The 15,190-nt window shown below is 44.0% G+C and overlaps 1 protein-coding gene across 1 annotated transcript in view; it reads left to right on the forward strand.

The window, feature by feature from the left end:
• The window catches only part of CKAP2L (cytoskeleton associated protein 2 like), a 41,276-nt gene that overhangs the window by 7,529 nt on the left and 18,557 nt on the right, over positions 1 to 15,190 (forward strand). The window contains exons 3-5 of the mRNA XM_077469593.1: positions 5,633 to 5,693; positions 7,979 to 9,057; positions 13,186 to 13,393. Coding sequence (XP_077325719.1) covers positions 5,633 to 5,693; positions 7,979 to 9,057; positions 13,186 to 13,393 — 1,348 coding nt within the window. The remainder of the gene's footprint in view (positions 1 to 5,632; positions 5,694 to 7,978; positions 9,058 to 13,185; positions 13,394 to 15,190) is intronic.

Raw genomic sequence — 15,190 nt, forward strand, 5'->3', positions numbered from 1 at the left:
ACCTGAGAGATGAGAGGCTCCTCCCTACAGGAAACACAATCAATCGACAGCTGTTTTAAGTCCCCACCCTTCCCCTTGATCCTCAGTTTTTGATTGTGTTTCTCCCTACACAGCGAAACTGTTTGTTTTTTTCCAAATGACCCGAAGCCTGGGGCTGGTGGTCTCCCCCTGGGAGCCGGACCACAAGCCTGGGAAGCCTCTGGGTCTGGTAGGATATTCTTGTCCTTCCTGGGGGGTTCCCCTATCTTTTCCTCAGGGCGGGCAGCAGAAATTGGAAGAGCCCCCCTGAGAGCTGAAGGACCCTGGGTACAGTGGTGTACCCAGAACTTCAGGGGCCATTATCCTGTCTCCCCCCCTCCTTACCTGTACAGGTGGCTGTTCAGACGGGGGTGCTGGCCATCGGTTCTTTCCAGGGGGCTTGTCCCCGACTCCTGGGTCCCCGGTAGCTCGCGTGGGCTGCCGGAGAGGGCGTGGCAACAAGCACCCGCGTCATTTTCAAACTTCGGGAAAATGGCAGCGGCGTTCTTACCCAGGAGGGAAGGCTGAGAGTCAGTAGGAGCAGGCGCCCACATCCTCCTTTCTCTAGAGCGAGGAGGCACCAGTTTACTACAGTGGATGTCTGCCTTAACCACCTCAGATATGAAGATGGGAATGAGGAATGGAAGGCATTGCCCCCCCCCCCCCCCATGTATATAGACTGACTTCCCTATGGGGACAGCAGTTGGGGGGGGGGGAGCACTTTGGCGGCTATCCTCCTTGCGTGTGGACCATAAGGATGGAAAAGCAAGCCCGCTGGCTGTGGCAAAAAGAGGAAGACGACAACGGTGAGTACTTTACTTTCCTTTTGCCGTGGGAATTTAGCTGCAAAATCCCCAATTCCAGCCAGAGGGTTTCTGGGCATTTGAGATCTCACCTGGGGTCTGGATTCAAATAGCCCTTAAGCTTCTGCTAAAAACACCAGCCGCAGCTCCCTCTTACATCAGAGAAGCTGTATGGTGGACAGGTGGTGCAGAGGAACGAGTGTGCCTAAACCACTTCAGATGAGAAAGAGGTAGGTAGGCCATTGCTCCCCCTTCCCCGTGTATATACTGACTGGTGCAGTGCAGAACCTGGGGTCGGGATACAAATAGCGCAGATGCCACTGCTAAAACCACCAGCCACAGCTCCCTCTTACAGCAGAGACACTGTGGTTATCGCAGCAGTAGGTTGCCAGCCTCTCCCTACATGCCCAGTTGTGGTACATTTAGTAGGGATGAATATAGCGTACAGAGGGGACCTGGTAGATACAAAGTTACTTACAGGCCAGGTATACCACTGAACAGGTTATTAATTGGGCAGTGGTTGGTGGATTCAGAAGCTCCCCTGGTCAGCAGGTGCACTAGGTTACCGGCCCTATTAGCCCAGCTGCTAGGAATCTGAAGTTGCTTCACAATGTTTAAAAGCTGACCTAACATTCAAGGATGGGCAGAGACCAAGCTACTGTGTGGCACAGTAGGGGTTCCCTTGTCACAGATCCTCCTTTTGGGGGTTGCCTGCTATAGTTAACTTTCATAAGCTCCAACCTCCCACTCCACCTTTACACTGTGTTTATATTATAGTGTAGGAGGTAAGAAGAAACTTTTTTTATTGGTTTGGGCTACAATCCACGCAGTGGCAGATCTAAAGGCGATTCACCATAGATCGCTCCCTACATCCTTTTAATTGAGGATTTTCTGTGCAAACCTATGCAAGAGCTACATAATTAATTGTTTGAAGCCTGCAAATAGCTATTTACCTCCCAGGCTAAACTGGTAACCACCTCTTCTAGAGAGGTCTTAAATTGGTCTCTAGGGCTGGGCTCATTGAGACTTTAGTTGCTAATCAGCACCACCTGGATATGTGCTGGCTAGCGTTTGCTCAGTCTATGGAGGTAAGGTAGGACAACAACTACTACTAATAGTAGGGTGTCCAACCATTTTAGGATCTGTTCCTTCTCTGGTGGTGAAGGTTTAGTATCTACAGCCCAGGCTATGCCTATGAAATAAATTGCCTGTTGGTTATTTCATAAAGGGATAGACCATGACTCCTCATTGGCTGCACACCAGTAGACCTCAGTAGTGAAGGTTTGTGCTTGCTGGGATGTTTTTGTGGCACAGCAGAAATACACATTGAGATTTGTGACATCTCTGCTTATAAGGGCTATATTGCTGTACATCAGAAATGCACTGCACTGAAGCTTGTTTGCTGTCCTTTATATACTAAAGGTACTGCTTTGTTTGGCTACAGATCAGAAAAATACAACAGTGAAGGTGGTCTGTACTTTCTGGTTTTGTGTTGCACAGCAGAAATGCACATCATTGTGTCTGGTGACATCTCTGCTCATAATGGTTATATTGCTGCACATCAGACATACACAAGATTGAGGTCTGTCTGTGGGGCTTTGTGTCCTGTTTTACTGCCTTGTTGGTTACTTATCAGAAAGGCAGCAGTGAAGTCTGATGGTCCTGATTTGCGTGGCGCTGTGCTGATTCAGACAGTGCTATTAACAGCAATGGCTGCCGAGTTTAAACATGCGATTTGACATGTTGAGTCGCATGACAAATCATTTCAATATGGATGTGCTATCTCTATTCATAGTGTTTTATTGTTGCACATCAGATTTATACAGCATTAAGGTCTGTGAGGTTTTGTGTCCTGTATTACTGCCTTATCAGAAAGGCAGCAGTGAAAATTGATGGTTCGAATTTGTTGGGCTACATAGTAGAAATACAAATTGAACCCCTGCCAGGTGTAGTACATATACTGCCTTTGGTAATCCATGTAGCACCACAAAGTGGTGTTGTGCTGATTTTAGCCATGCGATTTGACATGTTGAGTCGCAAGGCCAAATCGCTTCAATATGCATGTGCTATCTCTATTCAGAATTGTTATATTGTTGCACATCAGACATATACAAGATTGAAGGTTGTCTGTCCTTTATGTCTTGCATATACTGCCTTATTGGCTGCATATCAGAAAGGACACAGCAGTGAAGGTTGCTTGTCTTTTTCTGATTTTTGTTTTTGCTGCTCAGCTGAGAGACACATTGAGGATGGTGGCCTCTCTGCTCAGTATTGGTATATTACTACACATCAGACATACACAAAGATTGAATGTTTGTGTCCTGTATGTCCTATATTTACTGCCTTATCGTTTGTATATCAGGCTAAGCAGTGTTTCTCATGGATCTACCTTTCTGCATCTTAGGGATACACAGCAGGGGTTTGTTGGCTGCAATCCTCCAGGGAGTCACAGCATTGGGGACCCCTTACTTGTTCGACCTGAAAATTGCTATTTGTTTTTTTTTCCCTGCGACCTGTGTAATCTTGAGGTCTGTGGATCCAGGAATCAGGGACTGCTGGTGTCGCACAGACACAAATGGTACCCATTGGAAGCCATAGTATATGACTTCTCATGCGTCTTGCAGTCCCAAGTCGCAGGTTGGGTCGCACGGGTGTGGGATCCCTAAACTTATCTGTCCCTTCTGATTGAGGTTTTGCTACACAGCAGGAATACTCATCATGGCGTTATTGTTTTATTTTGCAGCAGACCAGAAAGATTGCAGCTGTAAAGGCTGTCTGTCTTTTTCCTCAGTGTCTGCTTTTATGTTGTTGCACAGCAGAAATACTCAAGATTGAAGCTTGTTGGTGCTTTCTGTTTCAGAAAAACACAATGCTGCAGGTTGCTCGTGTCCTTTCTCAGTGTTGGTTCTATCTGAACTACACTACAGAAGTGCATGACAGAAAGGATTGTCTTGTGTTCCATATTTTTCCCTGTGGCATAGCAGAAATGCACAACACGGGAGTTGGTGTTCATATTAATCTTATAACTGTGGTGGTTTGTCAGAAATACACAACATAGAAGTTTGGGTCTTTCTGTCTTTATATTTATAGCCTTGTTTTGCTGTACATGGGTAAAGCACAACAGTAAAGGGGGTTCCTGTCCTTTCCGTATTTATATATCAGTTATGACCTAGCTAGCTGCACTAAAGAAATACGCAGCATTTAGGGTTTGCTTGAGTCTTAATGTTTTTACGTCTTGGCAGCACATCAGAAAACCAGACTATGAGGACTGTTTGTCTACGTTGAGGTTCAGATTTGGGTCTCTTCCCATATTTGATATATTGGTTTAGCTAGTCACACTCAGGCACACAACATTGTTGTCTATGCTTGTGTCCTTTCTGTCTAAATCTATTGTGCCGTGCCCACAATCTATGATCATTTTATTTGTGATATTAATAATGCATGTATCACCTTTTGTATTTCAGCCTTCTTTTCCATGGAGGGGCCAGGAGTTCGGGCTGCAGCTGCCACATGTCAGAAAACCTTGACCACTTGCATTCAGGGATGCCAGAACCATTTCCTAGGGTTGAAGCCCTGTAGGGTTATGGGACACTGGAGGAAGGGGATAATGAATCGCCCTGTTTAGTAAGAACTTGGAGAGTTCTGTTCAGAGGAGTATTAGGGCCTGAGGATGAAGTATAAAGATGTATACCCGATCGAATAGGTTTCGGCTTGGTGCATGGCCTTCATTTTGCCCTTTTAGCAAAACTAGACATAGCAATATGGGTAGTCTACTCCTGCTAGGGACTTTAATCTCCTGAAGAAGGCTCTCAGGCGTAAGTAAGGACATAGATTGGGCATGCCTTAAACCCAGGGTTCAAGCTTCTGTTAATCTATTTCCCTTAAGTAGGCTTCCCTTTAGTCTTTTGCTGACATAAAGATAAAAAGGAAGCAGTTTTATTTCCCTCAACAGGATAGTGTTAAGACAGGCCCTCTTATTGATTAATGTAGTGTCCTTGTCTTACACAGGTCTCTTATTTATCTTTTTAGTGGTTCTAAGTAGCACCTACAGGCATAATAGGCCATGGTTGTTAGATGTGTGAGATAGGCAACATTGCTAACCTACAAGTTTAACATGTTTTCTGATTCCATTTTTAAGAGCCCATTTCACCTAGATACTGCATCTGAAGCGGAAAAGGCAGGAACATCTGTGGAGCAGACCTGCAGATCAGCCGCATGATCCAGCTAACATGCCTTCATCAAGCATATGAGCGTATGGAGTGGAGGTAAAGCTCACTGCAGAGCCAAGGTTCGCCAAGAGGGTTTTGCAGTGGCCCCACCCTAAGGTAGGCCTGAGGTACTTGTTTATCCTCTCAGGTGTGCCGTCCTGGAAGATGACTTGAGAAAAGTACCAGTTACTTACCGGTAACTGTCTTTCTGGGAAATCTTCCAGGACGGCAGGCCTACTTCCCGCCCGTTGGAGGAGGGAAAATTCTAGAACACTAGAAGGTGAGTACCTATGAGGAATGATTTCCCTTGTGAACCTGGTTCAGGAGTTACTTCTCTACAAACTGAGGATCAAGGGGAAGGGTGGGGACTTAAAACAGCTGTCGATTGATTGTGTTTCCTGTAGGGAGGAGCCTCTCATCTCTCAGGTGTGCCGTCCTGGAAGATTTCCCAGAAAGACAGTTACCGGTAAGTAACTGGTACTTTTTTTTTTTTTTTTCTTATCATAGAGGAATTTAAGACAAAGCAGGAAGATACACTTGTGAAAAGGTTTACGTATCTGACATAAGTTGAAATTTATATTTGTTTATTTTTTAATTATGCAGACCATACCTAAAGGACAGCACCAACTTACAACCCGCAAGGTGGCAGCAGCCTTCTAAACAGGTAAACTAAACATACATACAAACAAATATTCCAAAAAGGTTGGAACGCTGTGCAAAATATACATACAAATAGAATGTAATGATTTACAAATTTTAGAAAACAAATATTTTATTCATAGTAGAAAACATATCAAGTTTAATCTGAGAAAATGTACTTTAGTTTTCTTAAAAAAAGAAAAGAAAAAGGGTAATTAATGGCAGTAACACATCTCAAAAAAGTTGGGACAGGGCCATGTTTAGCACAGTGTAGCAACCCCCCCCCTCCCTCTTTTATCAACACTTTGTAAATGTCTGGGAACTGAGGAAACCAGTTGCAGGAGTTTTTGGAGAGGAATGTTGCCCCATTGCTGATATAGGATTCTAACTGCTCAACAATCCTGGGTCGTCTTTGTTTTATTTTTTTTTTCGTTTTGTTTTAAGATGTGCCAAATATTTTTAAATGGGGAAAGGTCTGGACTGCAGGCAGACCAGTTGGGCACCTGTACTCTTCTACAAAGTCATGCTATTGTCATGGATGTTGTCATGGATGCTAGTGAAATATGCAAGGCCTTCACTGAAAAAGACGTCTAGATAAGACCATATGCTGCTCTAAAACCTGGATATGTCTTTCAGCACTAGCGGTGCCTTTTAAGATGTGAAAGCTGTCCATTCCATACACACCCATGCAGGCTTTTGAGCTCTGATAAGCTAGGAGGTCCCTCTCCTCTAGCCCAGAGGACCTGGAGCCCATGGTTGCCCAAAATGTCAGATTTCGATTTGTCTGGCAACAGCCTCGTTTTTCACTTTGCAACAGATATTTTAAATGCGCTTTGTCCCAGAGAAGACCACAACATTTCTGGATCATATTTAACTTGCATTTGCAGTGGCAATGCTTTAACTTTCATTTTTGGATGGCATGGCAAACTGTGTTCACAGACGGTGATTTTTGGAAATATTCCTGAGCCCATGTCATCAGAATGATGCCTGTTTTTATACATTGCTATCTGAGGGTCCAAGGATCACAGGCATCCAATATTGCATTCCGGCTTTGTCCCTTACACACAGAATTCTCTGAAATGTAGATTAATGTTTTTGCAATTTTCTTCCAGCTCTTCTTTGTTAATACCACTTGTACAACTGGTAATATTTCTCAGTTTAAATATTTGATGTGTTTTCTATTGTGAATAAAATATATATTAGATTTGCAAATCATTGCATTCTGTTTCATGTAGACTGTGCACTTTTTTTACTTGGCGTCCGACTCTTTGGAACTTGGGGTTGTACTAAAATTTATCTGTACTGTTTCTTTGCTCTCCACAAAGGGTGAGGCCAATAAAAAAAAAAATGAATATGCTACTTTAGAGGTCGGCCAATATTTGTCCTTTTTTAAGACATTGTCAGATTATTATGCAAATTGGCCGATTAACACTGACCGCACCGTGCCCCATCGACCCACAAGTATTCCTCCTCCCTTCCCCACACTCCATTGGCAGAGCGCCGCTTGACAGAGCCACTGTGTGTGTGAAACTGACATGTAACTGACTGCAGAGAGAGAGGAGCTGTCAAAATTCAGCGTTGATGTTGGGGGTGGGCGGGACATGGAGGGCGGTACCCAGCAGCTGTAAAACACAAGCTAATGGAATGGGATCTGGACAGACTGCTATGTGTATGTGGCCCCGTCCCCTTAAGCAGCCCAATCATTGGCTGGTGATTGATAGCTGCTGGCTCCAGTCCACCCCTGACCACCGGTCCCGCTAAATTTTGACAGCTGGTCTCTCTGCATTCAGTTACATATGTCAGTTTCACAGTTACACTATTGGCTCAGTGTGAAACCTGCCAGTGCCGCCTGCCAAAAAAGAAAATCGACCTAAAATATCATCAGCCGCAAAAATTGCATCATGACGACCGCCCCGTTTTCTAAATATCTGCATCGGCCAGAGAAAAACCCATATTGGTCGACCTCTATTCTACTTTGGGCATGTCATAGTTGCATAGTTAGTCAGGTTGAAAAAAGATATAAGGCCATCCAATTCATTGATTTGCTTTGATTATACTCCTGTACTTGGTTGCTAGCCAAGAACCATGCATGGTAATAGCAACTATTTAAGCTCAATGTTGTTATTTTCTTGAGCTGTTTTTAATGACTTTCTGTTTTAAATCTTACAGCACTGAGAGAATTTCTTAAAACAGAAAATCGTTTCTTAATTCTGTGTTTCGCGTGTTGTTGCACATGTGCAATCATTTTTTATTATTTTATGTTTGCCGATTTTATTTATTGTTTTTTTGTTTTTTGCTTTTTTTGATTAGGTCAGAGAGAAAAAAGACGTCCCCCCTAAAGACACCAGATTTAATTCTGAAGCAAACAAGAACAGGGCTTTAAATACTGGGCTTCTTCAAAGCAGACCAGCTGTGGGAAAAATAACTGCACAGCCACATATCTTATCCAGAAAGCCTGCATCATCTAAAGACAATGTACAGAGAGTGGGATCTGTCCTTCCTGGGCAAGCAATGCAGTGCAAAAATGGAACTGTTACGGACAAGTCACTTGGAAAGAAGTCCTCTCATACGGCTCGCCAAAAGGCTGAAATTGGGTTAACTGTTGTCCTGACCAAAAACCAGCATGGAGATAAAACCAAAGTTTCTGATGTGCGTTTGGTGGACAAAGCATTTGCTTCTGAAAAAGGTGACATCAAAGGCACACAGACAAAGAATTCAGAACTACAAACCTTGCATCAGCACTCTGTAGGGATTTCTGTAAAGAAAAGCCAAGCATTGCCTTCCAAACCAAAACCTGTGTGTCTGGAGACAAGCGCCCATCAACCAGCGGGTAAAACCATTCCTAGACATATCCGTATTGTCTCTAAAGTAAGCCAGCCTGTATCTAACATTGGGACTCCCACTGAAAGGAGTTTTGTTATTAAATCCTTCAGAACAAATAACGTGCGGCCACTGGCTGCGCGTATGGAGAAGGTGAAATCTGCAGCCCTTAAGCCAAGCTGTGCTGTTAAACCAAATACAGCTGTAAAGACTACTACTTCATCAGGCACAGCACAAAATAAATTCTGCCCTCATCCAGTCTCTAGTAACAAAACTAAGCAGAGTAGTTCAGCTTGCACCTCTAACAAAGTGCTTCCTGTTCAGAACCGTCACACCATCAATAAGCCAGCAGTTTGGCAAAAAAACACAAGAACGCCTGTCTCCAATAGAACAGCTTCCAGGCCACAGACTGGCGGCACTAACTGGACAAAAGGCAAAGGCAGCAAACCAGTAGTGACCCATAGCACTGACCAGACCCAGAGCTCCACTTCCTCCAACCTACTCTGTGTGATGGCCAGTGATACCACCAGCAAACCACAGACTCCCAAAATGACTGTGGAAGATCGTAGGTAAGTGAAAAACTTTATATTGTTAAGGTACAGCCATGCAGAAGTTCCCTTTTGTGTGCATGCCAATGATTGCAGAATCACGTAATTCTTCTTGTTGCTTATTTGATCTGCATAGAATTTGTCTTTAAAATAGGCCATCGTGCAGAACTGAACTTCATATAACTTTTTTTTTTTTTTTTTGTGTGTGCTCTGTACAAATAAGTTGCATCTAGTGGTATTGGTCCTGCTTGCTACTTTATAGTGTAAGTATAATAGATTCATTATTGCCATACGTTTAGTGTTGGCACCCTTCTCCCAGGACTGCGACCTCAGAATTACAGCGCTCAGAATGCTGGGATTGCTTTGTGTAGTTGCCCCCTCTGCTCTGTTCTTTTATTTCCAAAAAGCCTTGTATTCTGTTCATGGAATGCAAGACAGTCTGAATGGACATGGGAAGATGCGGTCATTCACCTGCCCCTCTTCTCTCCCTGTTCATTGAGAGTGTCTTGCAATGTGTGCCAGCCATAACAATGCTCCCTTAAAGGGGTTGTAAAGTCAGATTTTTTTTTTTTTTTTTTTTTATCTTAATGCATTAAGATAAAAAAAAAAAACCCTGTGTGTGCCCATCTTGATACAGCAATGTCTCAGCTGCCCGAGACTCTCCGTCCTCATTGACTGATACAGCAGTGTGGGGCTATTGGCTCCTGCTGCTGTCAGTCTGTGAGCCAATGAGGAGAGAGAGGGGACAGGGCCAAACTGTGGCTCCATGTCTGAATGGACACCCAGAGCAGCGGCAGAAGGGAGGGGCCTATAAAGCAGGAGAGGGACCCGAGAAGAGGATCTGGGCTGCTCTGTGCAAAACGACTGCACGCTGCATATAAGTATAACATGTTTGTCATTTTTCAATAAAAAAAAGAGATTTTATCACTTTAAAAAAAAAAAAAAAAGCTAAATGGGTTAATTACACATTAGCTATCCTAATCACTTGGGAATTCATTGGTGGGATCTTTCCACTGGAAATCATATGTCTGGTCCACTGATAGTACTTCAAACTACCCTGTTTCCCCGAAAATAAGACCTAGCGTGGTTGTCGGTGATGGGTGCAATATAAGCCCCCCCCCCCCCCCAAAATAAACCCTAGTTAAAGTCCTTGTAGGTCTTATTTTCAGGGTAGGGCTTATTTTTGGGGAAACGGAGTAAGGCTTATTTGGGGGGGTAGGGCTTTTATTGCAGCCATCACCGATAATCACGCTAGGTCTTATTTTCGGGGAAACGGGGTAAGTCACCGACCCAAAAAAGTATACAGATTAGGGTTTATTGTAGGGCTGAAATGATTAATCAATAAAAATCCATAGTGAAAATCGTTGTTGTCGATTCTCATTAATGATTCGTTGGTCTGCATGCACCTTCCTCCCTGCCTGTCAGTCCTGCCTCCATCCGAATGTTGCACAATCCCCTGTGTACAAGCAGCTTTCTCAAAGCGGCTCTCGTTTGACCGGGCGCGTCCATCTCTCCTCCTCGCTGATGTCAGCAGGATATTCTCAGCCCCTCTTGCTTTGCTGCCTCGAGGGAACAGAGAGAGGAAAGAAGCAGGGGTGAGCATTAAGCTGTGATAAGGTAGCGGCTTATTTTTAAAATACAGTGGCAAAACACTGATTTTGGTATTTCGGGGTGGACAAGGGCCCCATCATTGGTGTTTGGGGGAGGGGAATAGTGCCCCATCATTGGGGTTCCCGGTGGGTTTCTTGTACTATAAACTCCATCATGACAGGTTACTTGTATATGACCTGTGTAACACTTCGTATTATTTTAAAGCATTAGTAAACCCGCTGACTTTATTTTTTTCTACACCTGTAAGGGAAAAGGCATAATGAGCTAGTATGCACCGAAATACCTTAGAATGAGGCGCCGGTATCTCACCCGATCTACGCCGAGGGAGCGGACGTTTTCTTTTGGCGTGTCTTCAGGGTATCGCGGCTCCGGCACTGTGAGTGGCTGGAGCAGTGATGTCGCTCCCACGCATGCACAGGGGAGACTTCTTTCCGGCAAGTTCTGGCGTCTGCTGGACTTTCAACCGAGAATCCACGGAGCGTATTCGCCGCTGAAGTCAGCGGCTCATTGCGAGGGGAATATCTCCTAAACCTGTACAGTTTCTTATTCTTTTTACCTACGGGTAAGCCTTATTATAGGCTTACCTGTAGGTAAAAGTTACAAAAATGTTACAAAAATTACTATATTACCGCTTTAAATAAATGAAAAAAATGGCATATCACTTTTTTTTTTTTTTTTTTGTGTGTGTTAGTTGCAGCACTAGTTTATTGTCTTTTTTTCTTGCTTGCTTGTTATGAGCTTTACTAAAACCGGGCAGCTTTGTATTTAATGGCATTTTTGTAGGGCAGAAAATATGTGCAAAGATGACCAACGGGTTTGGCGGGTTTTTCTTATATAAACCATGGAAAATTGTTTGCTGTCTGCACATTGAGAACTAATAGTGAGTGTACACTGTCCTGAATGTGTACTTTTTGCAGAATGGGAAATCCAGAGATGCATGGGTAGTAACTGTAATTTATAGAAAAAAGAAATCCTCCTATGGAAGGGGCTTAAGGCGCCTAGCGGGAACACTAGAACTGCCCTCACTAATGCCTTAACCATAGGCGGGAGCTGCAGTCATGTGAAATGAAACATTAGGCCTAGGTTCACACAAATGCGATGCCGGAACCGGTGCGGTTTCCCACATCTCTCCCGCAGGCAGCTCATGCTGCCCTCTGCAAACCACTGCAGGTGTCAATACAAAGTTAATGACACCCCCAGATCGGTTCATAGATTGCAGTGCGAACTGTGAACTCGCACAGGAATCGGATCGAATGAGTGAGAACACCCATGCGATCCGATTGCAGGGAAAAAAGTCCCTGCACTATTTTCATGTGAATCTAATGTGAGTTCAGCCATACAACTGTATGGCTGAACTCGCATTTCACAGACCTCGCATGCGATCAGCATTGCAGTGCGGGTGCGAATTACATGCGATGTCTATGGGAATTCAGGCTAAGGCGATACTTCTGACTTAGAAGCGGGCAATGCACTTGCACAGTTAACACTTGGTATTTGTGGCCACACTTCTTACTGTTTAACTTAACACTAAAGCACTTCAGACACAACTTCTGTTAGAGAACACCTCTCCCTCTAGGTGTGCATTTCTGAGCCAATACTGCAGAGTTTGTACCGGTCTCCACCAACTCAGAAATCCCATTCACCTCACTCCCAGTGGCAATGTTTTGTATGTTGCTAACGGATACAGGAAACGCACTTCTTGATGGCGCTATGCTTGTTCTCCTCCTCCTGGGACCCCCTCTACACCTTGCTCCATGACTCCAGGCTAGGTCATTCCAATATGTGGGGAACCAGTCACACTAGTAAAGGGGCCAAGCATAACGCCTCTTCTTTACCATGGTATCTGTCACCCATGCCATCACCAGTTTCTTGGCTGGTTGGTTGCTTTAGCAATTGACACAAGTATGGTAGTCATTAGCAACATCATCATAGCCTCCTGTGGATAGCAGTCTGCTTGTTAGATTGCTGTACTGTATCTTCTCTAACCACTTTAGTCCCCTGTTGTAAGCCCTGTTCTTTTGATGTTCTTTGCATGCATCCCTTTAGGAAATTCAGATCATGCAATTTAAATGAACATTAAAGAGAGTTTACTGAAGTAGATTCAGGTAACGCACCATTCTCAGAGATAATTTTCCACACATTTTCCTATGTAAAGTTCTCTAGTTCCCCTGAATAGTGCCTCATGAGGTAGAGCTACCTTAGGCAGATATCTAAATGCATAAAAAGTCCTTCTCAAGGCAAGAGTCCTTAGGCAGTAAATTCACAAGGGGTGCCAATAACCTATAAGAGAGTCCAGGTAAATTGTAATATGTGGAGTGAGAATAGTTGAACCTAACATTAATAAAATTAGAAATTTTATTGCTAGTGGGAGAATTGTAAAGCCCACTAGTGGCTGCTTTCGTATAAAATTTGTTCAATCTGCATTTGTGGATTGCATTGTGTGCAGAAGATGTGTTGGACGTAAAAAAAAAAACCCCACACAGTAGAGTAAATACAGTACAGTAGAATAAATTTAGCAATATTCTTTTACTTTTGAAGGAGACAATTGGAAGAATGGCTTAGGTCAAAGGGTAAGACTTACAAGCGGCCACCAATGACGCTGCCACCTAAACAACCCCCTACTGTGAAGAAAAAACAGAACCTCAACCCTTCATTGTGGGAGGGAATAGAAGAGGAGGAGGAGCTATTGCTACTGTCCACGAAAATCAGCCAGACACTTAGCGAGTGCCTGGAACTCATCGATAAGGTAAGGGGGGTGTGTGTGTGTGTGTGTGTGTGTGTGTGTGTGTGTGCGCCATTTTTCAGAGAATATGAATAACCCAACAAAAACACCTTTTTCACTCATGGTTAGTGTTTGGCTGAAGCCATTTATTATCAATCAACTGTGTTTACTCTTTTTAAATCATAATGGCAACAGAAACTACCCAAATGACCTTGATAAAAAGTTTATATACCCAAGTGCTTGATATTGTGTATTGCTCCCTTTAACATCAATGACAGATTGAAGTCTTTTGTGGTATTTGAGGATGACGCGCTTTATCTTCTTGGATGGTAAAGCTGCCCATTTCCTCTTGGCAAAAAGCCTCCAGTTCCTGTTAAATTCTTGGGCTGTCTTGCATGAACTTCATGTTTTGAGATCTCCCCAGAGTGGCTCAATAAGGAGGTCAGGAGCCTGAAATGGCCACTGCTACTGCTGTAGCCAATGACAGGTCGACTTGCCCTTGTGTTTTGGATCATTGTCCTGTTGGAATGTCCAAGTACGTCCCATGCGCAGCTTCCTGGCAAATGTTCCTCCAGTATTTTTTGATAACATACTGCATTCATCTTCCCATCAAGTTTGACCAAATTTCCTGTGCCTTTTTGTAGCTCCCACATCCCCCAAAACCTCAATGATCCACCTCCATGTTTCACAGTAGGAATGGGTGTAGCTTTCATCATAGGCCTTGTTGACTCCTCTCCTAATTTAGTGTTTATGGTTGTGGCCAAAAAGCTCACTTTTAGTCTCATCACTCCAAATGACTTTGTGCCAGAAGGTTTGAGGCTTGTTTCTGTGCTGTTTGGCGTATTGTAAGAGGCATACTTTGTGGCATTTGCGTAGTAATAGTTTTCTTCTGGCGAACTCGACCATGCAGCCCATCTTTCTTCAAGTGCCTCCTTATTGTGTATCTTAAAACAGCCACACCATGTGTTTTCAGCAAGTCCTGTATTTCATCTGAAGTCATTTGTGGGTTTTTCTTTGCATCCTGAACAGTTTTCTTGGCAGATGTGGCTGAAATTTTAGTTGGTCTACCTGACCGTGGTTTGGTTTCAACAGAACCCCTCATGTTTTATGTTTTTGTGTTAAGGCCGCGTACACACGCGCGGACTGTTCGCCCAACCTTGTCCGCTGAACAGTGTTTGGGCGGACAGTCCGCTCGTGTGTGGGGCTTCAGCGGACAGTTTCAGCGGACAGTTGGCCGAACAAGGTCTTACGGAAATTCCGAAAAACTGTCCGCTGAAACAAGGTTTCAGCGGACTGTTCGCTCGTGTGTAGGCTTGTTTGGCCAACTAAGTCTCGCGCATGCTCAGAAAGGATTTCCACGTCGGAAGGTTGCATTGCAGTGTATAGGACGTCGTATTTTTCGTCCCGTCGTACGTGCCGTTCACGTCATCGCGCACGGTTTCAGCAAACTGTTCGTCCGTCGTGTGTGGCCATGTCCGTCCATGCTAAGTTTGAGCGGACTGTTCGCTCAAACTGTTGGACGGACAAAGTTGGGCCAACAGTCCGCGCGTGTGGTACGCGGCCTTATTCATATTCTCTGAAAATGGCCAAGAAATCATAAATTCTGCCAGGGTATGTAAACTTATGAGCGCAACTGTATATACATATTATAAAGTCTGTGAACTCCATATTAAACAAATTGCTATTTCTCTAATATTCACCGACTGACACAGCTCCTCTTAGCTATTGGGTTTGTTACACCACCTTTTAAGGAGAAGATTAGGCATAACATGTTATGAAAAACACAGAACTTTAAGTTCCGCCCAAGGGGCGGTCCCTTAG

Source organism: Lithobates pipiens, unplaced genomic scaffold (genome assembly GCF_037356315.1).
Source record: "Lithobates pipiens isolate NorthernLeopardFrog02 unplaced genomic scaffold, aLitPip1_a1.2 Scaffold_8, whole genome shotgun sequence".
NCBI lineage: Eukaryota > Metazoa > Chordata > Amphibia > Anura > Ranidae > Lithobates > Lithobates pipiens.